Below are 27,878 nucleotides of genomic sequence, written 5' to 3'. Positions count from 1 at the left end.
GATCTAGTCTATGAATCATTTCATCATCATTATCCCCAATGCTCATCATTATCCCCGATAACTTTTCGTCACAATGATAACAAAGAGCCGATTTCAAGCAGACTTGTTTTCAACAGTTTGAAGGGTTGGAGAGAAATGGCAGGAAAAAAAAACAAGCAAAGATAATCACCTTTTCCCAGTCATACAAAATCTCAATACACCAATTGACAGCAGACCAATAGCTTCAACGGAATAAGTGGATAGACCCTCATTCTCAATTGATCGATATAAATTAATCCAGCACCGTAGCAGAGGACATTTCTTCCATTCAGCATCAATTATGCGATTATAAAACTCATGACTTTCCTGTGATCTTCCTGATTGGATTTCACTGTCATTACTGGATCTGATAAAAAGGAAGATATCGAGCAAAGCACTCTGACCTTCCGCATGGGAGGCTAGTTCTTTCAAAGTGGCTAAACAAGCAAGCAATTCACTACCAGCTGGTAGATGCTGCAGTATCCCCATAAAAATGAAATTAATTGATTAATTAACGGAAAAAAAGCATATAATAAGCATAACATATAAAAGCAGATGAAACAAAGACAACAAAATAGTGCACATTCTACCGTATCTCATGTTTAGAACATTATGCAGCAAGAACACAATTGCTTTGCATGAATGCATTAGTAAATATGAATAGCTGTTTTGCATGAATGCATGATCATTGGTTAATGCTTCTTCCATTCTTTGATAATCACAGCGTTTGATTTTCACGCATGTTGATGCAAACATTTGACCAATAATAACTTAAATATTGTAATAGTATAATTTTATAAAAAGTTAATATTTAAAGAATACACATTGAGACTAATCCAAGTATCGAACCTTTTACAACATAAGTAAAATTGTTTTTTCAAATGTTAGTACAAAAAATATGATCAAAGTTAATTTAAGCATACTGCAAAAGTCAAACTACTACAGTTATTAAAGAATAAAGGTAGTACGAATACTTCCTTGCATTAGTTGCATAGATGCATCAGAATACTTTTCTCTTTTAGTTTGTTTCACCCACTTACAATAGACTTGAAAACCAGGAAAATTTGAAATATGTGGGGGTTTAACATAAAACAGGAAAAGGTAAGGACCTGTTCTGTTCACCTTAATTTCACTAATTTCAGGAAAAGAGATAAGTTAAGTTTAGGAAAATTAAGTTCTACTAAGTTAAGACAAGGGTTGATGAAGGCTAGGTCAAATAAAGTTTGATAAATTCAAATAAGATAAGATAAGTTTATACTTCCTCCATTCTTTTTTGATTACAACATTGGTGTTTTCACGAATTACACATTAGTAAAAATTATATAAATTTAATATTATGGAAGTATAAATCGAGATGAATCAAACAAGACCTCACGTGACTATGTTTTTACTAACAAATAAAACACAAAGAGTGTGTGTGTGAATAGTGCAAAATCTCAAACGTTGTGATTGAAAATAACAAAGGAAATTTTAATTGGGTGAATAGAACACACCATATGTAGATTAACAAGGTGGGTAAATGTAGGAAAAAGGTGAAAAATGAAAGAGTGAATGGAAAGGTGAATAAAGTGTGGGGTAAGAGGGGTAAGATTGTTAAAGGTATTTGTATAAAATGAAATTAAGTAAAAGGTAGAGGGAAAAAAGGAAAGAAAAAAACACGCGCACACAATATTTAATAGAAATTGGGTAGTAAAAATAATGATCGGGTCGGCACTTGTTTTGCATTAATGCCTCAGCATATATGAATCTCTGAATGAAATATAGCTTGCTCCCCAGCACCTTGAACTTTGACTAGTAGCTGGCACAACACCAACTATGGATCAGGTGCCACAAATGCCATTAATTACCCTTTAACTACTAGAAATATCCCAGTTTAAGTGCCAAAAACACCCATTAATGGCACACGTTGCACCTACTAGTCAAAATTCGAGGTGCTTGGTGCACCCAAAATACAGTTCATGTTGGACCATTTTTGCCTATATTTTACTATAATTTAAAACAAAATATGTTGCACGGATAAATAAATAGAAATTAAATGTGTAAAACTGCAAATACCTGACAGAGTCTTAACACATAGCTAAAGATTACAGCAGAATCTTCAGTACTCAGGGTCTCATTGCTACAAAAAACAGCAAAAATATTTAGTCATTCAATCCTTTACCTTAAGCATTCAAGTAAAACAAATAAAATCAAATAAAAGTAAAAGTAAAAATAAAAAAGGTAAAATGAACAACTGCCACATCCCTCAAATAAGATACTTTATCTAACATGTAAAGTGAAGAGGGGTGTTTTGGGAGATAAATTTCACTTTCCCAAATTACCCTTTCTCACCTTTTTATAAAACAAACTACCATCCTAATTTTTTATAAATAAAGAAACCCCTCCATCCTATCCTATTTTTTAGAAAAATACAATTATACAAGTACTTATCATAGTAAAATACTCTATGACTTCATCAACTGCTTTTATAAATAACAATTTTTTGATAACTTTCTTTTTTTTTTTTTTTTTTTTTAACATAGACCTAATAATATTAATATAACTTAATAGGTTCGTATATTGCGCACACACACGCATTGCGTGTAAATCTTAGCTTGCAATAGCTAAAATAAAAGCCAAATAGAAACATTGCGATCACCCTGAATAGATAGCCGGGGAAAAAAAAAAAAAAAAGGTTCCTTATTGCAATAAAGTCTGTCAATGATAGGAAGCCCCCCCGGAAAAAGAGCTTTACATATTGCATGATCTAGTACTTCAAGTTAGAATACAGCATTTCAGCACATACTAGTAAGAGTTTTTTCACCTAATCAACACAGCAAACTAGAGCTCATTGTTAAAATATAATATCCTAATATAATATCATGATAGTTACTCCCTCAATCCCAATTTAATCTATACCCTTCCCTTTTATGTTTGTCCCAATTTAATCATTACACTCCCTTTGATGAGAAGAACCCACTATTATTATATTCTATGATGGCATGGACTCAGATAGGAAGATTTGATACTGGTACAGATCGGAGTGTCTGGTACTCAACAAATACTTCAGGACATTGGGACTTTGTACCTATTCACAGCAAAAATCTTTATTTTTAAAAAAAAAAATTTCCAAAGAAAATCTAAATTAAATATGAAGTCTTTATTTTATTTTCTATCAAAATAAGAAAAATCAATAAGTTACTTCGTACTGTAATAACTATTAACTACTACCTCAATTTTCCTAAATCTTACTCACTTTCCGTTTTCATCTGTTTTTCTAAGTTCTACTCACTTTTACTTCATTCCTTTTATGAGAACTTACTCAATTTTTTATCATCCACAACTCCTCTTTGTGCCTCTGTGGTGCCTAATTTCTTTAGTAAATCTTACTCTTTACCTCTCTTCTTTAATACTTGTACTAAAGTATCCACATGTATGGTCCCCATTATTACCTTTTTCTTTATTTGTATAGCTACAAAGTACCACTAAGCAAAATGGAGGTAATGAATGTAAATAGGGTATTATTTTAAGATTATAAGTTAAATTTTATGGTTAATATTTTGTATAAAAATATATTGACATGTAATTGTTATAAGGTATATTACAATTTTTATTTAATACTTGCTAGAATAAATAAATAAATTAAACAAAGATTATAATAAAGGAAAAATCGACAAAAATAATCCTAACTTTCGTCCGTTCGCTCAAAATAATCCCAACTTTGGATTATTTTCAAATAATCCGACCTTTAGGAGTCGTTCGGTCAAAATGATCCCAACTAGTTACCAAACCTGTTATATCAGGTTAATGTGACACGTGTCGTCACATCATTGGTTGAAAAATAAAATAAAAAACTTCAAAAAATATAAATAAAAAGTTCAACCCAACCACCGACCACCTCGCCACCCTCAACCAAACCAAGTCTACCTCCAGAGATCCCGACCACCGCGGCAACTCAACCTCACGCCGGCACTGGCTCCCTCCAGTTCATCCCTCCCTCATGCCGGCGCCGACACCTCTCTCCTCCTTCCCCTTAAATCACCTAAGCTCCAGCTCCACCGCAACCCGAAAAGCCTAAAAACACCCGGCCCACGGCACAAACCCCCCAAATGTCGCTCCCCCTCTCTCGAAACCCTAGCGCTAAGGTTTCGAGAGTGGGGGAGCGGCGATTTGGGGGGTTTGTGCGGTGGGTTGGGTTTTTTTTAATAGGGTTCCGGGTTTAGAGTAGGAGGTTTTAGGGGAAAAAGTGTCGGGAAAGGACGGGGTCGGTGATAGGGGAGGTGCTTGGGATACGCCGGTAAGGGAGGGGTTTGGAATGCGTCGGTGGGGGAAGGGGTCTGGGCTGAGTTGGCTGCTGGTGGGAGGAGGGACGCCGGACTTTGGTGGTGGTGGAGTTGTCATGGGTTACGGCTGGGTGTTTGGTTTTTCTATTTTTTTTGTTTTTTTTTTAAAATTTATTTTCAACCTTTCAAGTGGTGACACATGTCACAAAAAACCTTAAAAAAAAAATTTTACCTCTTTAACCGGTTACCGGTCACTCGGGATCATTTTGAGCGAAGAGCCCCAAAGTTCGGAGTATTTAAAAATAATCCAAAGTTGGGATTATTTTGAGCGAACGAGCGAAAGTAGGGATTATTTTTGTCAATTTTTCCTATAATAAATGAGATAATTACTTTTTAAAAAAAAAATTCAATGAGAAAAGTCAAAGGCTGACATCTCAGATTAAATGAATATAAAAGAGAAGGATAAAAACCAAAAGTAAAATTACGTGAAGAACCCACTGAAAAAAAAGTATTTATTCCCACCTACTTATGAAGCACAAAGCTGCAGGGGAAAAAGAGGGAAAAAACAAGAGGTTTCAGTCACCGATGAAGTGGTGGTGGGCATTGAATCGGCAACTGGTGGTGGTCACTTCAGTCTTCACTTCAAAGAGAGAAGAGGGATTGAGAAAGTAAGAAGATGGAAATGAGACAATAGTGAACTTGGGGACCCCAAATATGTTTGGGTCCGTACCCAAGACGTACCCACATGAGCGCGTCGTACCCAAATTCTAGTGCCATACCCAAACTCGGGGACGTATTTTAGTCGTACCCTTACCCGATCTGTCCCCGGTACGAGAAACGCCAGTGAATTGCCGTCCCTGTGCTTCCTAGCCACCCTTCCCTTCCCCAATCTTTAACTAACAAAAAGTTGAATTATTTTGCTAACCTTGGCTGCCTTTTAGCATATGCGATTAGGACATATGTGGTTTAGATGAGTTCTTTACAAAAGTCTCCTCTAAATCTTGATTTTGAGGCTGGTAGATCATAAAACTGTGGGTTGAGAGTAGAGACTAAGAGGGGTGCATGCATTACAAACTATGTTGAACCAAGACCCCAATGGCCCTAGTTTTTGTTCATGCTAGTGTAGCTTAGCCTTAGCCAATGCTTAAGAAATTCAATCTTTAGATTTCTTGCCTTTTTTTTTTTTAGGGAAATTCTCTTTGGTGAACTCCAATTTTTAAATTTTCTCTATGGTGAGCAAAGTTTTATAAAATTATCTTTGGTACTCATAAACTCTCTATACTTATTACTTATAACATTAATTATTTATATTTTATTACAAATTTAACTATAGTTAGTTAGTTTTTTTTTTTTTTAAACAATAACATTTAACTATAGTTAGGTTTTCAATCATTTTTTAACAATTATACTAAAATAAAAATAAAAATTAAAAAAATCAACCCCCTGTCGGCGGCCGGCAACCCTACTTCTCCACCTTTTCCCCAGTTTTTCAGCCCCCCAAACCCTTTAAACCCATTCGAAACCACCCTAAAAACCCAAAACCACCCTAAAATCTAAAACACTAGAAAATGGGTAGAACGGATTTTAGGGAGGTGTCGGGTTTTAGAATGGTTTCGAGTGGGTGATTAGGGTTATTGGTGTCCGAAAAACAGGGGAGGGGTAATTTCGGGGAGGGAATAGGGCGGTTTGCGGTGGAGGTGGGTGTCGGATTGGGAAGAAATGGAGAAGGGGTGGGCGGGCAACGGGAATGGGGAATTGGGAAGGTCGTCGGCCGAGAGTGGGGGAGGTCGGGCGTCGCCGGTGGGGGCCTAGCCGCCGGCAAGGGGGAGAGGTTGCTGGTTGGGTGGGTGAGGGATTTGGTTTTTATTTTTCTTTTTGAAAAATATTTTTATAATAATTAAATTATGAAAAAAAAAAAAAAACTATGTAAGGATTTTTATTAAAATAACACTTATCAATGGTAATCAATAATTTAGATTTACCATTGATAATAAAATTTTAAAACGTTTACCACTCATAAAATTAAAAAGTTGGAGTTCACCAAAGAGAATTTCCCTTTTTTTTTTTCCTTCTTTAGTGTTTACTGAGATGACAGTTATACACTACACCCCACAAACTGCTATTTGTTGTTATCCTAATACTTTTCAGTATTTGATGTATGTACATGTTAGTATATAATTTCTACCCAACTTTTTATGCATCAGTGGCAAATATCACACGAGCTAGTCATAAATGTAGAAATAAGCTATGATATTTACATAAGCTGAGGAAACTTGTCCATTCACTAACCTATTCGACAAACGATGTAACTTTTGAGCAAATCGAGTTTCACATATTAAAGACAAGGACTTCAGCACTGGGAGGCAGCAATTATAGATACTGAATCCAGAATCTAGTGAGCTTCTTCCACTTGAAACAGACTTCACATGAGCATCAATTTTTCCAAGAACTTTTGTCAGAATCTGAAGAGAACCTTCTTTCAGTAGCAATGACTGTCGAAAAAGAAAATCAAAATCAGCAAAATTACAATAAAAGGGGTGACTAGGCCTTACAAAAATGGTAGGTAGGAGAAACAACCTTAGCAAGTGGATGTTCAAGCAAGAGAGAAAGGAAATCTAACAACTTGTACCCCTGCACAAACAAAATGACTCATCAAAAAGATATTCAGCACATCTAAAACAAGACACTGTGCAAACAGTTAATCAGATCACCTTGTATGCATCTATCTCATCCAGAAGTGAAGTTCCAATCAAGTGATTCTGAATCCAAGAAATAATAGGCTGCAGAAGTAACATTGCAAATTCTGTCCTTTGGCGTGCAATACGAAGAATGAGTATACGAAGCATATCTTGTACCACAACCAATGACTACAGAAAGAGATAGAATCAGATAAATGGACATAAGGTGAGACATATAGATGCTAACGTTGCCAGTTAAATGAAAGAAAAACTAGAAGACAAGCTCTCTTTTATAAACTCTCTCCCAAGAAAAAATGGAAAAGATATAAACCATGATATCAAAGAAATACGTACGCTAACAGCATAATGAAGGACAACTTGTGCAATTTTGTCCAGGTGCGGACTTAATTGCCCAAGAAGAACCTCAACATATGGGTGCTCTAGGTACCAGTTCACTTTTGTCTCCTTTAAAGGTCCTAACAGTGTCCCAACAGCCAATGATCGGGCAGCTGTTAGCAAGGGCATACCATTCTTCCAATGCCAGATACCCTCGTCGGGAAAGAGATCAATCTGAAAAAAAAAAAAATAAATAAAAAAACGAAATAACTCAAACATATGTACGGTTCTGCAGTTTTGGACATGACAGTTCAATGAAGAAAACAAAGAAATCAAACCACTATAAATGAATGCTAATATTAAAAGAACAAAGAGAAAAGCTTCTTTATACACCAAAACATATATATATATATATATATATATATATATATATATAATTTTACCACATTTTTTTAGATACTCATGTAGCAAAAGTTTACCAGCCAATGGACGGATGGACCAAACAAAGTTACATACCAATAAGTACAGCATGCTGAAAGTTTCCTTCGGACCCAATGTCAGCAATGAAGCTGCCTGAACACTATCAAGAAGCGTGTGGAAAAGACCTGGAGCCCAAGCATGTGCAGGCCAGCAAGCAAGAGCTGACACAATTAGATGGCAAACTGTTTCTAAACCAAGTGCAGATTCAGGATAAGATGAGGATAGATCCACAGAACAAGCCGCTAATTTGGGGCTGCAAGATGTAAGAATTCATCAAACAATGTTAGGGCCACGCTTTCCAATTGGAGAGCAAAAGAAGGGTACACCACAATTACCTTAACTCACGGTGCAGCCGGAGAAGGACATTCATTAGTTTGGTGTTTCTATGCTGCTCTTTTGCTTCCTACAAAAGTAATTTCATAATTATAATAACAAATAATAAAAATAATAATAATAATAATTATATATTGCAAATATAAATAAAAGCAACACTGGGGAAAACATACACGCCATGTCATTAAAAAAATAGCATTATACATAAAAATTGAAGAAAGAGAGCTGTCAATCAAAAAAAATAATAATAAATAAATATATAAATTAAAATCTTCTTACCAACAAATGCAAGGCAACACTTAATGGAGCATATACAGTGTCTTTTAGATAAGAATTAACTCACCAATTTATAACAAAGCTTTCATTACACTTGGCTTTTTTGTAGTATTAGTGAATTTGAGAAGCACTTACAGCTCAAAAAAGAAAAGAAAAGAAAAGAAAAGAAAAGAAAAGAAAAAAAGGTAAACTAAGGCCCGTTCACTTCACCTTATTTTTGCTAAACTGAAATTATTTTTATTGATCTGAAATTATTTTTGGTGAACTTAAATTATTTTTACTGAAGTGAAATTAATTTTACTGACAGAAATTATTTTTGCTGAAGTGAAATTATTTTTACTTAACTTAAATTATTTATACTGAACTGAAATTATTTTTAGAGAACCGAAATTAATTTTACTAAATGGAAATGATTTTTACTGAATATTATTTTTTGAAGGTGAAGTGAACAAGGCCTAAAAGGATATAAAACAAGAAGAGGGCCTTATTTATGCTAATCAAACTAAGTTGATTTTAAACTACCACACATATATAGGTTTTCATTTACCGATTCCTTGAGATACTAGTGATATTAAATTAAGAAAAAAAAAATGGATAATATTTTTCCTAGATTACGACACGCTAAAAAAAATTACAACAGTCCAACCTCTACTAGATTCCACATACAGAGTATATTGAATGCAAGATGGGAACACAATCTAATAATTCAATAGTGATGTTAACCACCACTCTTTGTAATTTCAACAAATAATCTAGTTTAATTTGAACCTCGTATCAAGTTAAGTACCATCAGTATGAGTTTCCACTTATGCACACAGGGTGAAAATCATATATACCAAATATATAGCGGAAGATGATTCTTAAAAATAATTGAGCTATAACCTTTAATCTTTGCAGAAGCTCTAAAAGTATTAGAAGCGAAGGAATTAAGAGATCAATCAGGTACTTCTCTCGATTACGCTCCAGCAATAGATCAGATGTAGAACTGCACTCTACGCCATCATCAACAAGATAATCTGTAACAATAACAAATTCAATCACACCAGAAGTAAACTTTACCCTAACTATTTAAGTCCTGTGAACATTGAAGCTTCTTAGTCCTAAAATAAAGTCCATAAATTCATAATGAAAATGTCAATCTTCATATATTAGACATAGCACACACTAGTATACTTCCTTGAAAGAGATGTAATCAATATACCATCAGAATCAAAAGGGAAATGTCATAACACATCAACACACTAACAAGACGTTAACAGAAAAGGCTCGTTGAAATTACAGAAGAGAATCGATACCACAAGTCCACATCGTTATTTTTGAAGGTTTTTTTTTTTTTTTGTTTGTTTTTGTTTTTTTGGGTTTTCTCCATATGTAAACAGCCGAAGCATAGACTTACTACAAAGAATTTTTCAAAACACAAATTATTTCTTCCTACCTTCTTTGTTCCCCCCATAATTTTTCAATATGATATCAGAAACCTAGCATGAAATGTGATCTTTTCAATTATATACATAGCAATTTATTAACTATACTACTTGTACTCGTCAAAAAAAAAAAAAAAACCTATACTACTTGTAATTGTTATGACATCAAGGGGGAGAAATCAAATATAAGGGCGGGGAGCATTATTCAAGAGTGGAAAAAATAAAACATTAATTTTGCGATCAAGAAGAAAAAAGTTTGTTGACTTCTTAATTGCCTCACTGGGGCACTAACAGAAGCCACCGGTCATCAAAAAGATTAGGCTTACATCACCCAATTCAACAAAGTAATTACCATAATTATTGGAGGATCTTTCAAGCATCAATCTGGAGTTGACAAGGATTATATAGACAACCGTCATAGCACCTTCATCAAACAGTGAAGTAGCAACGTCCTGTGAAAATAGTAACAAGAGAGAATTTAATGGAGCATATAAGACTTATTATAAATACTGTCAAGCTTTTAACAATTTCCAAGTCCTACTTTATTGAACATTTTACAGGTCCCATTCTAATGTAATGAGCATCCTGTATTCAGCAAATTTTATTCTATATTCTTTGTGCTATGTGCTGTGCAGAGATTGAATGAGAATCATCATGATGCAGACAATTCAAGTAAAGTGCATATAGACACCCGATACAACAACTATTTAGCACAAGTTCCACCATATGGAAGCGACTAGGGAGGTCCAGATCTCCAAACTACAGATAATATGCACGCTAGAAAGACAAGATGTTCCTACAAAATGTACACTATTAAATTCCATACCGCATTCTCAGAAATGAACGCCAAAATCCTAATTGCTGTAATTAACTGAGCCACTGACGAATCACGAAGCACAACCCCATCAAACGACTTGTCAGAAACAAGTTTCCCAAGCAGACTTTCAACAACATTGACATCGGATTCATTAGAAGTATCTCCAACGACATCCTCCACATCCATTGAGTCTGAGACCAGAATGTTTGTAGAAGTTATTTTAGCATCACCCCCTGAAGCCAGAACAGCTGCATACCGTAGAAGACCAACAGCCCCATTTTTATGGTAAACAACCCCAGCATCTATCCACTCCAAGAGCCTACTAGGGGCATCTTTTCTATTAGACCCAGGAGAAGAAGAATGCAAAGCTTTATGGAGATCAGTTGCATGGTCGATCCAAACACTCACTGAAGATGAAGTTGGATCCGTAACAATGATCTCACATATCTCAGCAGAAGCATGAAAGATAGCAAGATTCAAAGGTGTGCCTGAAAGCCATACAACAATATGATTTGTCAATGACAAGATAAGAATATTACAGTAGAAACGTGACTCTTATTACATATATATCATATCATAATACCACAGGACAAAGAAACTGTTTCCAACTCCTTGGCAGAATGCAGCGCTTCGATCAAAATTGTAAAAGCCTGCAAATTCAAATAAAATATAATTAGAGTGATTAAGTTTTTGCATTATCATGTATAATCATCATGTTTATGAATACTACATTGCAGAAACACTCATACAAGGAATTCTTTAATTTTATGAAGGATAATTAAAATGTCTGAATTGGCAAAGGCTGTTCATTCATGTAATAAGTGTGTCAGATCCACAACATGTAGACCACTACTCCATGATTCATACAATAAATAATGAAATAATAAAACTACATATATATATATACTTCATCGCTTAGCATTTAAAGAGTTATCGATAGCAAATCATCCTTAAATAAGCCTATAATCAAAGAGCTACCCCTACCTGCAGAAAATACAAAGAACTTACCCATATTTATCCATCTCTTTACTTTATTTTTATCAGTCAAATATTAGATAATAACACGTAAACGCATAAACATATACTTCCTCCGTTCTGTTAATATTGCAACAAGGAGGAAATTACGCATCCCAAAGCAGATTTTATATGCTAAATATCTATAATTGTGTAAGAGTAAAAATTATAAAAAGTTGATATCGTGAAAGTATTTTATGAGACGAATCCAACAAGATCCCACATGACTACATTTTGCTTAACGTATAAATCATATTATATGGTCAAACAAGAGTGATGAATAGTGCAAAAAGTCCATTGTTGCAATATTAATAGAACAGAGGAAGTATATGACCACATATTATTAGTATTTTTTCTTCTCCCGTGTCTACATAAACATTTGAGTAGGAGCAATCACGAGGAGAGAGGAATGCTTATAATTGAGGATAAACAAGATTTACACGCTAAATCTTACATTTAACTGATGGAAACGGTTTAAAATTTTAATTTAGAAGGAAATATAGACATACTAGTGTTCTATGCAATTATAGTTTATCAGGAAGGGATTTCATATTTTTTTACCAAAGGCCACTATGGGACAATATTCAAGAATTAATCTGCAACCCCAGCTTAAATGAGAAAGAGCTCAAGTCCAGCAGCATGACAATACATATGCCTTTGTTTCCACATGATGCACCATTCAGTTTACTATCCATTAAAAAGCTCAAATTTGACCATGAATTCTCACTAACATGCAAGGGAAACATAGTCATGTAGGGGTCGAATTAAATTCATACCGACACGTTTTTAAAAATTACCTTACTATAATTTTATGTTAATACAAAATCAGAGATATCGACCTAAAGAAGTATGTTGAAAAGAGTGAAAAGACAAACAGGTAAAGTAGAAGAACACGGAGGGAGCATCATATATCAATTCATACCTCTGGAAAGTGTGTGAGAGCCAATAATGCTTGACGCCCACCATCAGACCTACATAAAATTGCACATGTAAGCAAGAATTACTAGAAAGAATAATTGACAGTATATAGAAAAAGGTGAGATGTAATCCCGGTCCTTTTTTACTAGCAAAAAATTACAAGAAAAGTTTATATGAGGGCCAATAAATTCAAACAAGAGAAAAAAAAAAGGGGGGGGCCAACAAATACACTTCCTCCAATCCTTTAATATTGAAACATTTATCTCTTTGGGAAAATTCATAAATATTACAACATTTAGGAAAACAAAATTCTCCTTTCACATTGCAAATTACTCATGTACACTTAGTTCTTAGTACTTTTTGCTGAATTAATGCTTGAAATTCCATGGACAAGTTTGTAATTTTGCCTTTATCGCACTTCCTTCTCCCTGCTACTTAAAACCTTGTATACTCCCATCATTGAACTCTTGCCCACATCACGAAAAAAAAAACAGTGGGAGTAAGATTATGGCATGTTGTGCTTTTTACAATAACAAGAGAACATGCAATAAGAAGTTATGGCTGAGAGGGGAGGGAAATGAAAAAGTGAAGTTTGCACAGCCTAGGCTACCTGGATAGACCACAAAGCTCCCACAGCACCCAAAGAAGTTCCTCTGAACGTGGCGTTGATGTAAGCAAGCGATCAACGGCATAAACCTGATCCATACAGAATAAAGCACCAAGAAGTTAGCAACAACCACCTTATTATTCGAAGATGAATAAGAGTAAAACAAAAGAAAGAATAAAACAATGAGGAGAAATTGGAAAAAATAAATACTCAACAAGGCCACTAACCACCCTCAGATGCATCTCAAGGTTTATTCCAACCTCTTGCAGATGGACAAAGAACCCCTTTGATACCAAAGCAAATGCATATCGGAGAGGAATAAATTTATTCACATCATCGTCCCCTTTAAATGCACGAATGATTGTCGAGGAAAGATCGGGATGCTGCAATAGGAAGACAAGACCTGCCAAATTTAATGTATGTTATTAACAGCACAACATAAATAGAGAATAATAAAAGCAAAAATGAAACATTTTAACAACCTGAACGGCAAAACATAAGCGAAAGAATTGTGGCTTCAATAGAAGATGTCACATCCAAAAAGGCTTCGAGATCATGTCCTCTTTCAGCCCGCAACTCTGTTGACGATATTATTGCAACTGACAAGGGAAGAAACCCCCTCTCCTACAATAAAAGCAAACCGTGTCAAACCCAGCACAGACAAACAGTGGGTTCAGCCCAATTAAAAGATTCAGAAGAAAGAAAAAAAAAAAAAAAAAGGGTACTCCCTTCGTCCTTTATTTACTTGCTCCTCCACTTTCCTTTTGCGACCGTATTTTATTACTTGCTTCATTTCCTATTTGGGAAACCTTTTACAATACTTTACTAATATCTTCTCTCCTAGTGGACCCCTCAACTATCATACTTTAATATTTTCATATTCTCTCCTCCCAACTACTCTGGTACATGGATTCGGCAAAAATCATCATGTACCCGTGTCGACAAGACACGGACACCGGTGCAAGTTTCGGATCGACTCACCTGATTGCACTCAGACACGGCAGTTTCAGTTGACAACTTGAGCTTCATGTTCTTTAAGCTTCAAAAATGGCAGCAAGCTCGAGGATAAAGACCGTTCAAATTTACTCCATTTAAGAGAAGAGAGAGGGTATAGGAGAGAGGAGAAAGAAATAAGAAATTTATGGCTGAAATTAAATGTTTGACTGACACTAGACCCCAAATAACTTTCTTTCTTTTTTACTGTATGGACCCACACTCCACTATCTCAATTCAATTTTTTATTTCTAATGTACTCCCTCATTCACTCATTGTAATACTTGTATTCCTTGTGTTAGATTACACTACAGAGTATTTCATTTTTTGTTCACTATTGATAAAAACATATAAAATTATAAAACTATAATTTTTTTGCAAAAAAATGAAAGTGCCGTGTCCACGCACCCGTGTCCAAAGAGTCCCCATGTCCTAAAATTTTGGAAATTGACGAATTGGACACTCGGACACGTGTCTGTGTCCGACACACGTACCCGAGTCCATGTAACATAGCCCAACTATCATACTTTAATATTTTCATATTCTCTCCTCCCAACTATCATACTTTATTTTTCCACCAACCCCACTTCCTTCCTATTTTATTACTTTCTACTATTTCTCCTAATTCTCCGCGCATGGAGAAATGGAGCAAGTAATAAAATACTAAGAGAGCATGGAATTTTTACAGGCAGGCCGGTGAGAAAATGATGGAAGCAAGAAAGTAAAACATCCAATGACAATAGACCACAACATGAACTCTATCTTTGTCTATGCTTGAAGCATGATGCCAAAGTTTTCAGATTTAAGCATAAAGTCAGCTAATAATATAATTGGCTTTATATAAAACAAATTAATTTTCCTATATTTGATCAGGTTTCCAATCATGAGTTTTCTCATAAATAATTTTTCTATAGCCATGCAGTAAACAGTGTATGCATATGCCTGTTTATAAGTTAACTTATATGTGAGCAGATTTATTCTTTTGCAATAAATTCTACGTATAGGAATCAAAAATTCAGGAAAATATGACAAAATCAAACAGATACTTTTTTTCTTAATGATTTGAGAAAATGGTAAAAGAAAATACATAAAACAAGAAATTACTTAGCTCAAATTTAAAAACTTCCAGCAGTTTTAAAAAAAAAAAATAAAACAAAATAAAATGAAGTACAACAATTGATATATAGTATGTGACATCACGCCTCTACTGCTGGAACAGCAACCAAAAGATGAACAAGACTTAAATTCATATCAAGTTTATGCCCTTTGACAACTAGATCACATCAATCAATTTTTAAAGTGGTGGCAAGCAGCAAGTTATGGTGGCGGAGGAGCAGAGTGGTGGTCGTTGAGGCAGAGGCGGGCAGTGGTGGGAACTGGGAAGAGAATGGGTTTGGGCAAGGAGATAGAAAGAGAGTTGCGAGGAACTGAGAAACCTTTTTTTTTTTTGGCAAGAGGAACTGAGAAACTGTATAAAACAAAACGCAAGGTAATTAGGAACCTGAGGAAGGGTCATTTAAAAAATTTAAACTACACGTGTATGGGCACTTGTAAAATGCTTCATATATAGGGTCAAATCTGGATCTGTAAGCTTTGTGAAACCCAAACTCTTGATTACAGCCAATTACGAAAAAATCTGGAATCTTACACAGCATAAGGAAATAATTAAAAACAAAATGAAAGTGTAACAGATCAACAGAAGATAATTCTGTTGACTTGATTATCAATACCAAATCTGGATCTGTAAGCTTTGCAAAACCCAAACACTTGATTTTATCCCATTCCAGAAAATTCTGGAATCTGAACTTACCATAAGGTAATAATTAAAAACAGAAAAGTGTAATAGATCAACAGAAATTAATTCTGTGGACTTGATTACCAGTGCTTACAAACTATCCAAGAAATTTTAGAAAAGTATATTTCTCATATCGCAATACCCTAATTCTAAAAATTATTGCTTTTTCTTTTTAACAGATTCTGGAAACAATGTTACATAAATTAAAAGAGGACACTGAGCAAGAAGCTATAGTGAAAAAATACCTTCACAAGCGAGAGCAACTTTGCATCAATTTTCTGATGCAGAAAACGACAACTTGATGAGGCGATAAGTTTGCTAGATGCTTTGAAAGACAACAAACCTTCAGGTGCTGCCACCATTAATGAACGGATGGCACAGGCTGTAGGAGAAGGATCCTCAACCCAACCAGATGAATTAATCATTTTCTGCATATACAATTGTCAACAAACAGAAACTAAGAATAAGTGCAACATTACAAGAGAACTAGATAGCACATGATAGACATCCATTTCCTAGATACTACAAGACAAGCAGTTGGACTACACCAAAATTCAACAGAGAATAAAAAGAAAAACCATCCCTCCATTGATTTTTTAACACATAATATAATTGAATTCAACTGTAGAGAACTTACAAATAAAGAAATTGCTTTTTTGACAGATAAAGAGAGTCAACACCTATAAACACAGCCAAAAGGTGCTAGTTGAGCACACAGCTCAACAACTGAAGTCAAAATATTCAAAATACTACAATGCCATAGTGTAGTTCTATAATCTAAAATTTAACTGTTGTGGATTCAGGATCCTTTTATCGATAAATTGAGCACCCTAATGGTATATTTTTTTTACATCAAATGGAATTCACAGAATCTAGTAATTTAAAATAGAGTCAAACGGACCTAAACAAAACGATTTGATCAAACAGAGCAACTAATAAACCAAACTAGAACCACAAGATTGGGCAAATAAGCATTGCAATCACATGTTATCACAAATGACAACCTAAGACTCCTTATATAGGCAATATAAGTTTAAAATAATCTCAAACCAATCAAAATAAATGAGAAAATATACACCTAATTAGACTAGGACTTCTAATACTAATAAAAATCTTTTATTTTACACATTAAATCACTATTAAGGGATTAGTAAAACTATGACTCCTAACAAAACATCAAAAAGATACGACTTATCCTGATTTTACTAGGATTAGGCCAATCCTAGTAGCTTCCTTGTACATTTCCCTCAAAAAAAAAAAAAAAAAAAAAAAAAAGTAGCTTCCTTGTACATCAAGCGTCCTTCATAGCCCAACAACCCTTGTACCAAAATAGCCAAATAACCAGTCCCAAAACAACAGCATATAGATAGCACAATGATGATGTTAACTTTGAGTATTGATCAAAGCCACTCAGATCCACGTCACCTAATCACACATTTGGCATAATCACACAATATTTACAAAAATGATTTTCCACATCTGAAATTGTGTTGTTGTGGCAATAGAATCTTTTAATCTTATTTTGGTAGTTTCCTACCCATTTTGATGTTCTATAAGTACCAAAATCTAGTTGCTATCCTCAAGACACCATCACTTTGGTAGTTTAGAAAAGTTCAAGACATTTTAATTCACAACCTTAAGGCCCTAACAAATAAAAAGACCTTAAACAGGCACAGGCAACAAGCATTTTACAAATTCTCCTTAGAACTTGAAAACGTTAAGGTCACGTTTAAATAGTCAGTTTGACATCTTATTTCCTATAATCATCACATGATAGTTCAAAAAAACTGACATTTTGACCCTAATTTCATTATTCATGTCACTATTCACTGCATTCCATATTGCCCTTGTTTGGTTGGGAGCAGGTTCATGAGAAATTGGAGGTTTGACTAAATGAAACCATTGATATAAGTGTTTGGTGGAAAGAGGTTTGTATTAGCGGATACAACCCAAACATTTGATTTTGAAGCAGAGACAAATTGCACCTTAAATGGTATTTAATTTTATTTACATAATATTTGAAAGGATAGAAGTAACAATAAGTTTCTCTATAAATATTAGTGAAACATATAGAGCAACTAGCTTTAATTATAAATTGACTTGGCTACCCAATAAATTCTAGCATGTTCATTTTTTCAATAGAAATAAGATCTGGTTAAACAAGTTTGGAGATGCAGGTGAGCTTAAAAAAAACTATTGGTTTCCAAGTTCATTAGATATGAAAAATTGTTGGTGAGTGATTTAGAGAGGATTAGCAAAGACTATGTCACATGAGACTGATTGCAGTTACAATATAATCAATCGGTTTCATGGGTTACAGAAAGATAAAATAAAAGAAATTAGTGAGCATTACATTGAGACACCAAGAATGGTGGAGAAAGAGCCAAAGAGAAGACAAGGAACTGAATACAAGGGAAAACGTGAAAATAGAGAGGGAAAAAAATAGAAAAGGACGAGAATATAGGCTAAAAATTAGGATGGGCTAATAATTGGGATATTTGCCCATTTCATTGTATTCGTTTTAAGGGAATTACTCCCCCCTTCCCTAGTTTTATATAATTTATATTCCATTTCTGATATTCTCATTATTCCTCTTTTCCTTCTTTTCCTTTTTATTTATATCTTATAAGAAGTATGTATTAATATATTATCCATAATTATCTAATTACTCCATCACTAAATAATGCACCATTTGCTTTTTCACGATCTCCAATGCCCTACTTTGACCATGAATATCTTTAATCACACATAGTTAAAATTACAAACAGTTGATATTTTGAAAATACATTTTGAGACGCTTCCAACAAAATCTCACTAGACAATATTTTCTTTAATATAATAGTGAAATAATATGGTCAGTTTTTAAAGTTTGAACTTAAAATGAGAAATAGTGCAATTATTTAGAAATGCAGGTAAATAATTTTTATTGAAATTAAATTAATCAATTAATGAAAAATCCTCAACAATAATGTCCTTATTGGTCATTTTGTGTGACCAAACTGATAATGAAAACAGCTAGTCAAACCAGTTATACCAAACAGTCAACTGCTAACACTCAGGCACGCATAAACAGGACAATAATTGGAACGACCAAACTTTTTTTTTATTCCATGACATAAGTAAATTAATTATCAATGTACTATAACTTGTCACTTTGGATACCCAAAAAAAAAAAAAAAAAAAAAAAAAAAAAAAAAAAAAAAAAACACTATATGCCACCATTGAATACCAATGCAAAAGCTACTCTGGCATACAAAAAATATTTAAAAAAATTCTTTAAGATGGAATAATACCTACCCTAGTAACACCCAAAAAAAAAAAAGAAAAACAAAATTGAACAATTTGATACTAACCAAAAGCTTCCTTAGCTGTAACTTGGCGTTCATTAACAGGCTTAAAGTCGTTGGTGTAGCATTACCATCAACTGAGAGTCCTTCCAATATGGATAACACTGCATACTGCCAATCAGAATAATGAGAATAGCTCCTTGTATCATAATTAAGCGTTCAGAAGCCAGAAAATATACCTCATATCTTGAAGCAACTTCATAGAAACGCAACCGCTGAAGGATATAAGTCGCCAATCCAGCAATATCATGCCGTTGTTTTTGCATTACTAACTTTAACAGTTGGCTATATCCCTCACTTACACCAGATGGAACATTATCACCTTCACGAGGCCACCAACCTAAGAAACCTTCACACCCAACAGAGTATCGAGTTGCTTGTTCAACAGCCCCAAGAAGCATCAAAGTTACAGTCGCACTATTTTGCATTTCTGAGCTGAGAAAATGTGCAAGCTGCTCCATTCCTCCACCATTTACATAATGAAAACAGCTTTCCTTTCCCGAGCATAGAATCAGAGATAAACTCAACCAAAGAAGTACATTATTACTCTGGAATGAAAGGAAAATCAATGGAAGAAGGGACAAGTCAGAAGTCAATGTATCAAAGAATCAACAAGAAACCGTGTATAGAGAATTAATAAAGTGCAATACTTCCCATTCATGATATTACACAACACCCTAAAATATAAGAGAAGGAAAAAAGCATCTCCCACATGTAATAAGCAAAGGTGGAAACAAGGATTGCAAAAATATTGGTACTGTGAAATTTGAGAAGTACAAAGAAGCATCTGGATTCTGGAAGCATAATATAATTTTATGTCCTCAAGCAAAACATGACCATGGAGGAGGGCAAAAATTCTAAACCATACTTTACCTGTGATAAATGAGGATGTCCAACAAATGCAATATCCCTATTAAATGGGAAATGCTGGAACAACATATCCACCAACTCTTTAGAAGTAGCTAAATCAGCTTCAGACTCTAGAAAACTGCACTCCGCCAAAAAATCTTCATATACATGACCTGCTTCAACATATCTTTTACAAAGATTGAAAAGATTCCTCTGAGCCTCAGTGAAAACATGAAAAGATTCTTTCGCATTTGCTAATGCTCCCAAATTTAACTCTTGCAGCATGATTCCAGCACTAACCAAGTCATTTGTGAAGAAAGATGCAGCTGATGAAGTAATTATAGCCATGGCCTTCTGACTAATATCACCAAAATTTGGTAGATCCAGTACCTTATATATAAGTTGCAAAAATTGCCGCATCTCTACAGAAATATCTATAGCTGGAAGTATTGAAGACAAGGCCTGCAAAGAGGAAATTGCATCCTCAAATTTAGGATTTCTAGAATGTAATAGAGGTGGCAGGTCCTCAAGCTTCGCCTCAGAAGAAGAAACAAGATTCGCAACAGAGTTGTCCAAGTCAAAGTCAACATTAAATTGCCCAAGATCTTCAGCTGTGTTTCCATATACAACCAAGCTTAGACTCCGATAACTGCCCCTCACAACCAAATGATTAGTCACCACAGCCTGACAAACCGTAGCATATGTCAGTAACAAGAAGGTTATTCTGAAAGCATGTATTTTTCTCTTTTTTTATTTTAATTTGGGGAAGCAGGGTGGGGGTGGGCACTCAAGAATGAATAAAACTCATCAATAAAGATGTGCCAAATACCAAACCCATGTCCACAAAGATAAATGAACCGTATTTTGGGAGGAGGGAGGTACACAAGAATGAATACATTTAATCAACAAAGGAGATGTGCCAAATACCAAACCCATGTCCATAAAGAAAAATGAAATGAAAACAAGAATAGTGCTTCAGCAAACCTAGTAAGGGTGAATTTAAGGTCCAGGATGCAACCAAGAATGAAATGAATAATAACATTTAAACGGAACAACAAACCAGGACAATAAACAATGTGGGAAAGAGAGTGACAGAATCAAACATAGTACAATAAGCCTAACTACCTCTAAATCTCTAATTCCTTGCCATAACTATTCCAGACATATATTTGATATGTTATATGGACATGGACGCTTGGCTGTAATCCTTCGAATAAAAATAACACTCAAAAACCTTGATGTGTTTATGATAGATAGTTAGATACAGCTAGAATAAAGTGTAAGTAGCTTAGACATTATGGAGGCACTCTTTTAAGGTAGAAATTATTATATCCTCAATGTGCAAAGTAATGAAGTTGCTAATTGAGAGCCTTTTTATTATATGAACAAATCTCCCTTCAAATATTTAAATGGAATTTTACTTTCTAGCATACGTACAAGATATGTTGATGAGTAATTTAACAAGGTAAGGAAGATCAAATGTTCTTAACTTTTTAACGTTTCAATGGCTTCATGACATAAAGAATAGATTATAATTAAAAAATTACTAAAAACATAAGTCGGCCAAAAGTCTAAATCTCTAAATTCCACACGTACATTCAGGCACAAGAGCCTTACAAGTTTCAAGTGCATGAAAACTACAAAGTGAAACACTTATCATAAAAATTATGCACCCCACCTTAAGGTATCAACCACAAAGTTGTCACAAAAATATGTTTGATCAAAGGCATGTGTCCTTAATATCTTGTGTCTCATACATTTACGTTATATAGATGTGACTAAGCAAAAGTCACTGATGGATGAAGAAGAAACCATACGAGACTAATATCAGCATTCACCATTACATAAACAGCCATGGTTTTCCATTGCTACATATTTCTATGCACTCCCTTCTTTATCCAAATAGAAGGAATTCAAATGTTAAACTAGCTGGTACAAACCACAATAACATGCCACATGACTACCAAGCACATTTCTCAAAGAAAATGTTTTATTTTTAAGATTAGAAGGGAGCTCAATTGGAGGGGAAGGTACGGAAAACACTCAAATGAACTTTATGAGATTTGATTCCCAGACTACAAGGCTTTAAGGTTGGGAAGAATGCCATTGCTCCCCACCCTAATGGCTCAACCTCATTTCTCATAGGATATTCATAGACACTACAACTCTAAGAGTTTATATAAGCCCTAAACCCATAATAAACCTTCTAAAGAAACATAAATCAGACCTAGCTCCGAAGAAGGTGACACGGAATAAGTATTGGAGACATTGTTGCTTATACTTCTAAATTTTCTAATTGGAAAAGCAACACTTCCTTCGTTCCCAAATATCGCACCATGGTAAAGGAACACAAAATTTAAGAAGAGGGGAGAGATAGAGAGTAATAAAGATAGGGTCCATATGATGAGGAGAGAGAAAGAGAGAACATGTGCAAATGGGAAAAATGGTAATTATTGCAATATTTGTGGAACGAAGTAAGTAGACAAGGTGCCCTTAACCAAAGGAGTGAATCCTAAACGGCTAAACCTTAAGAACGAAAAAAGTACTAGATAGCCACTACAAGGCACTACAAAGGAAGTAACACCCATTATAAGATCCTTTTCCATGTAATCATATAAGAGAAGAAACATATTTCTTTACATATTAATCAATCGAAGATAGATACTTCCAAGGATTCTCCAAAATATTACTTCCTCCATTTCCATTTACATCAAACACTTTCAATAAACAAAAAATGTCACAATACTTGCAACAAACCTTTTAAAAATACTTTATTTTGCCAAATTCACAATTTTACCTTTATTTAAGCAAAGCTTAATATCATTTAATTAACCCTCTCCTTCCTTATAAGTCTCTCTCTCTCTCTCTCTCTCTCTCTCTCTCTCTCTCTCTCTCTCTATCTCTCTCTATTTTCACCAACATCCAAGTTAACCACCCACTCTAACCTCCACCCACCTCACTGAAATCAACCCCCCACCCCCACCACTCTTGCCGAAACCACCATCAACCTCACCAAACCTCTCCCATCTTCACCAAACCCACTGAAACCACCACCCACCTTCACTATTTTTTCGCCAAAACCACTAGATATTCAAACCCTATAAACTTCATTCAGCAAAACTGGCCAAAAGACCACCACCATTTTCTATGAATTTTAGTAAATGGGGTAAATTGAACCTGTGGTAGTTGAAATTTGCTTTAGAAACTTCAAAGCCCTTCACCATGGTCCCCAAATCAATTAGATATACAAAGTGCATATATTTCATTAAGCAAAACCAACCAACTACCACCGCTATTTTCCATGAATTAAGTAAATGGGCTAATTTTAACCCATGATGGTTTAAATTGATAAGAGACTTTCGAAAGCCAAACCTATCCACCAAGAGGTTAATTGTAACCTAGTTCATACTTCCTTTCTTGATATTTCTATCCTCCAGTGGTCATGAAGGTGGTGATGGGAAAAGAATGAAAAGAAGATGGGTTATTTTCACAATAATAGTAAGTCATTCAACCTTTATGTTTTCTCCAAAAAACATTGACTGGTATTCTTTGGTGATAGTAGTTTTCAATTTTTAGTAATGCGCAAAAGTGTGTGCATTTGCTATAAACGTTCAGTCGTTGATTTTATACATCCTTTTACGATGATCTATGGTCTATGGTGCGATGGTGGTGGCAGATGTGGGCATTAGTGGTGGCGACAATGGTTGTGGAGGTGAAGGTTTAGAAAGTGTTTGGTAATTGGTAGAAAAGAGGTTATGGAGATGAAGGTCTAACTTAAGTGTATTAAGTATAACTCGATTCCACTCTCTTAAAATGAGTAAAATAGTGTGTTTAAATCTAATAATGGATTTTGTTGCATATCAAAATCTTAAATGCGTTAATTTTACTCACTAAACCACAGATTGTTGATCCAAATCACAACACCAAAAAGTAGAACTCATAAACACTCTAAATCAGGAAAATGTAAACAAAATGCTAAACTTTATTGTATCTACTACATTAACATATCAATTTATTTTAAGAGAATTGTCATTTCACTATAAATTTTACAACTATGCCAAATGCTTCATTACAAAAACACGACTTTGCGTGAGAAGACTTATGTCAATGAGCACATATACAAATTTACAAAACATGAAGAATTAACTACCTCAACTTCAAGTACATTCGATGATGAGTGTGAATATAGAAATGGTTGGCAAAGACGCCTGAATCTCGCTTCCCCTTCACATTGAACAAATACTTCCAAAGCGAATGAAGGAGGTGAAGTAGCCCTGGAAAAGTTAACATTAAAGACGATAATATTCACCATTAATCATTCATGGGAAAAGACACAAATGTCTAAAATATCATTACTACTTCAAAACTAACTTAGAAGAGTAAGTACTCCCTAAGTTCGACTAGCTTAATACTATAGCCTCTTGTTCCTAGGAATGCATAGAAAAAGGCAGTGGACAAAAGGAAAAAGTGAATAAATTAAGACAGCTGGAGTAAAACGGGTGAGTACAAGAAAAAGGTGGAAAAGGTAAGAAAAATATTGTAAAAGGGTTTAAAATGTAAAATGGTGCGAATTGTGTTAGGTGGGATAGGTACGATAGTAAAAAAGGTTTTCAAAAAAAATAGAACAAGTAGATTTGAAACGGCTCACAATGGAAAGAGAGATGCACTTTAAGGAGTAGTTCATTATGTAAAAATAAGAGATTAGAGGTGATGTTAAGTCAAGATTAAGGGTTGATAAATGAAATAAGATGACATAAGAAAAAAGAGAAATGGTGAAAGTATAACCCTCGTAGTGAAGGTAATAGTTACCAACTGTCACCATTTAATCACTATTACCCAAAATCAGGGCAATAGTTCTCCTTATTCTCACCTCCCACCACACTATCACTTCATAATCTCCCTTGAAATTACGGTTACACCAAAAATATCCCATTCCCTTCTTATAAATACTTATATTCACTTCCATTTTCTTTTGTTCGACTTTTATCACCCTATTTATAAATTACCTTAATACCTTAGTCCAAGCATGCCCTTAAAGCTGTTAAGTTAATAAGCATGCCCTTAACGCTGTTAAGTTGATAAGCATGCCCTTATCGCTGTTAAGTTGATAAGCATGCCGTTAAAGATGTTACGTTAATGAAAATTGATAATGGTGTTGCGTGATTATTTGGTTTTCTTACATCCAAATTCCGAAACACTTGATCCGATTTGTGTTCACTTTGTTGATTGCGACAGATAAGAAACTCTCAATCCTTCAAACTACCCTTGTCACTATCTCTATGTTTCCGCTTAAAAACACATCAAAAACCCTTGACCTAAACAACTAAACCTCTACACTAATTTCGAATTGCATTTTCCAAGTTCCGAAAACAAACACGAAGCTAGTAAGTACAAATTGTCTTGCAGGAGAAAAGCAATTAATTAGCATTGAACATTACAATCAGGAAAAAGCAAAAATGAAAAGAACGAAAAAGAAAGAAGTCATATATACCCCAGAAGAGAGACGGCAGACGAAGCCGACGATGCATTTTGCTCCAAAAACTCGCAGGCAGTAATCACAATAGGTTCAGCAAACATGACCTAACAAAAATCAAACGGCATAAATCACAAAAATTGACAAATTCAAAAACTTTAACCAAGAATTAATTCGAACCTCCAGCACAAATTGACCATATAAACTCAAATTCATAGTAATTCATAGCAACCAAAAAAACCCCAATTCACAAATTTCTTGGAATAAAAGTGGCGGGAAATATGGAGCATAAATCAAAAATAAAATTGCAAGAAGGAAGAATAAATGGAAAGAGAAAGAGAAGTTACTTCGTCAACATATTCGTCTAATTGAGGGTGAACGAAGGTTTGAGCGAAGAGCACACAGGCCCGTCCCTGAGGCAGTGCAGGAGGGGCGGCCGCCATAACTGGGTATCCAACAAGAGAGTGAGAGGAAGAATAGGACGGATCCACGCTATTGTTTGCGAATTGCTCCTTATAGAGTCAAAATAATTCACTATTTTTTTTTTAATTTCCGAAAACTCAAAATACGTAGTAATAGCTAACTCAATTAAAATATACTCAACAAAGTTAGTTATACTCAGTCTCCTTGTGTTTTAATAAATGTTACACTTTAAGTCTTTAATCGGATGTTGGCTTTCCTCATCCCCGCCCAACATTTTCATCCCATCCCCACCCCCATCTAAGGGCTGGCCATTTCGGATATCCGATTCGATCCGAAATATCGGATATCCGAAAACGATCCGATCAGATCCGATACGAAATATCGAATATTTGAAATTTTCGATTCGGCAAAAATTTGATCCGAATCCGATCCGAAAAACCGGATTTCGGATATCTGAAATTATCGGATCGGATCATCGGATATCCGATCCGAAACACTATGTAGTTTTTTTTATATTTTATTCCCTTTATTTTACATTATCATAGTGGAGTATGTCGGGTGAACCAAATAATCCAATAAGCTAAAGTAATGGAAAAATGTCAACTATTTTGGGAATCAATTGCTACCCATAAAATCATTACATAAAAACCAAATTGAAAAGTTAATTGAATTTTAACGAAATCAAAACAGATCTAAAACTAAATCCAATTTAACATCTTATAATAATTGAAATTTTTTTTTTTTAGGGATATAATAATTGAAATGTTAGTATTAATTTCGTAAACAATATAAAATTTCCCAAGAAAACAAAAAAAGAAAGAATAATAAATATTAGGAAAAATTAACAAGAATAATCCCAACTTTGGATTATTTTTCAATAATCCTCGCTCAAAATAATCCCAACTTTGGATTATTTTTCAATAATCCGAACTTTGAATTAATTTGCTTTCAATGGTCCCAACCGGTTATTTAACTTGTTATAACAAGTTACTTACACGTGTCAGTATATGATTGGTAAAAAAAATAATATTTTAAATAATAAATAAATAAATATTTAATAATTTGTTTAATAAAAATAAAAAACAATTATATTTAATTAACTTAAAAACTATCCCAAGTCCCAAACTCCCAACCCACCCTTCCTACTGTTACCTGGTTTTTAATGGACAAAGAATAGTCTATAAAGGTTCCACTTAGGTGTCTGATAAGACTTATAAACAAAAATTAAAATCGCCACCTTATTTTTATCCGAATAAGGACGGATTTTAAAACAGTCAATTTTAAGAAATAAAATTAAATAAATAAATAAAATCAACTGCTAACTCCATAAAAAAAAAGGCACAGGGTTCGGGGTTTAGGTTAAGAGAATCGAACGTCTGGACTCGTCTTCTCTTCCGTTCTAAGGAACGGGCTCTTACCATTGCGTTGTTAAAAAAATCGAGTTTTAAGACATATCAAACACAAAAAAAAAAAAAAAAAAAAAAAAAAAAAAAAAAAAAATTAATACAAGGTAAGTTTGAGCACCAAAGTTGCACTCCGTACCGATCATAGTGAGATTTTGAATTCACTCACGGATCAAAACCTTCGTAGTTCGGACTGATGCCATGTTTTAAATAACCAATTCCATTGGGTTTTTAATTTGGGTTGTTGACATAAATGTCATTTTTGTAAGTGGGATTTAGTGATCTTTGACGAATTCACTCATAAAAGTAAAATGAACCACCTTGGTTGAGGAAAATCACCCCGATTAGTGATCACCAAAAATGTCTTTTGAATAAGACAATTCAACAAATGCGTCCCAATTGACGACTTTTTAGTGGTTCAAGGTATTTTTT

General features: G+C 34.3%; 1 protein-coding gene across 2 annotated transcripts in view; it reads right to left on the bottom strand.

The window, feature by feature from the left end:
* LOC145600936 (protein virilizer homolog) overlaps nucleotides 1–26,151 on the bottom strand; it is a 30,730-nt gene extending 4,579 nt beyond the window's left edge. Inside the window, exons 1-23 of one of the 2 annotated variants that reach the window (XM_081656808.1) lie at nucleotides 25,968–26,151; nucleotides 25,639–25,727; nucleotides 24,298–24,421; nucleotides 20,172–20,831; nucleotides 19,478–19,846; nucleotides 19,305–19,409; nucleotides 16,197–16,379; nucleotides 13,646–13,787; nucleotides 13,379–13,566; nucleotides 13,167–13,252; nucleotides 12,561–12,609; nucleotides 11,208–11,274; nucleotides 10,634–11,112; nucleotides 10,160–10,259; nucleotides 9,266–9,399; nucleotides 8,110–8,177; nucleotides 7,811–8,027; nucleotides 7,313–7,528; nucleotides 6,992–7,147; nucleotides 6,858–6,911; nucleotides 6,570–6,772; nucleotides 2,074–2,137; nucleotides 170–492 (exon numbers count right to left, since the gene is read on the bottom strand). In XM_081656808.1, the coding sequence (XP_081512934.1) occupies nucleotides 170–492; nucleotides 2,074–2,137; nucleotides 6,570–6,772; nucleotides 6,858–6,911; nucleotides 6,992–7,147; nucleotides 7,313–7,528; nucleotides 7,811–8,027; nucleotides 8,110–8,177; nucleotides 9,266–9,399; nucleotides 10,160–10,259; nucleotides 10,634–11,112; nucleotides 11,208–11,274; nucleotides 12,561–12,609; nucleotides 13,167–13,252; nucleotides 13,379–13,566; nucleotides 13,646–13,787; nucleotides 16,197–16,379; nucleotides 19,305–19,409; nucleotides 19,478–19,846; nucleotides 20,172–20,831; nucleotides 24,298–24,421; nucleotides 25,639–25,727; nucleotides 25,968–26,063 (4,172 nt within the window). In that variant the 5' untranslated portion in view covers nucleotides 26,064–26,151. The remainder of the gene's footprint in view (nucleotides 1–169; nucleotides 493–2,073; nucleotides 2,138–6,569; nucleotides 6,773–6,857; nucleotides 6,912–6,991; nucleotides 7,148–7,312; nucleotides 7,529–7,810; nucleotides 8,028–8,109; nucleotides 8,178–9,265; nucleotides 9,400–10,159; nucleotides 10,260–10,633; nucleotides 11,113–11,207; nucleotides 11,275–12,560; nucleotides 12,610–13,166; nucleotides 13,253–13,378; nucleotides 13,567–13,645; nucleotides 13,788–16,196; nucleotides 16,380–19,304; nucleotides 19,410–19,477; nucleotides 19,847–20,171; nucleotides 20,832–24,297; nucleotides 24,422–25,638; nucleotides 25,728–25,967) is intronic. The other variant, XM_081656810.1, reaches the window with a different exon arrangement.
* Between the last annotated feature and the right edge of the window lie 1,727 nt (nucleotides 26,152–27,878).

Source organism: Chenopodium album, chromosome 21, assembly GCF_948465745.1.
Source record: "Chenopodium album chromosome 21, dcCheAlbu1.1, whole genome shotgun sequence".
Classification (NCBI taxonomy): Eukaryota; Viridiplantae; Streptophyta; class Magnoliopsida; order Caryophyllales; family Amaranthaceae; genus Chenopodium; species Chenopodium album.
The sequence above is the reverse complement of the archived record's forward strand: the minus strand, read 5'-3'. Positions and strand labels throughout refer to the sequence as shown.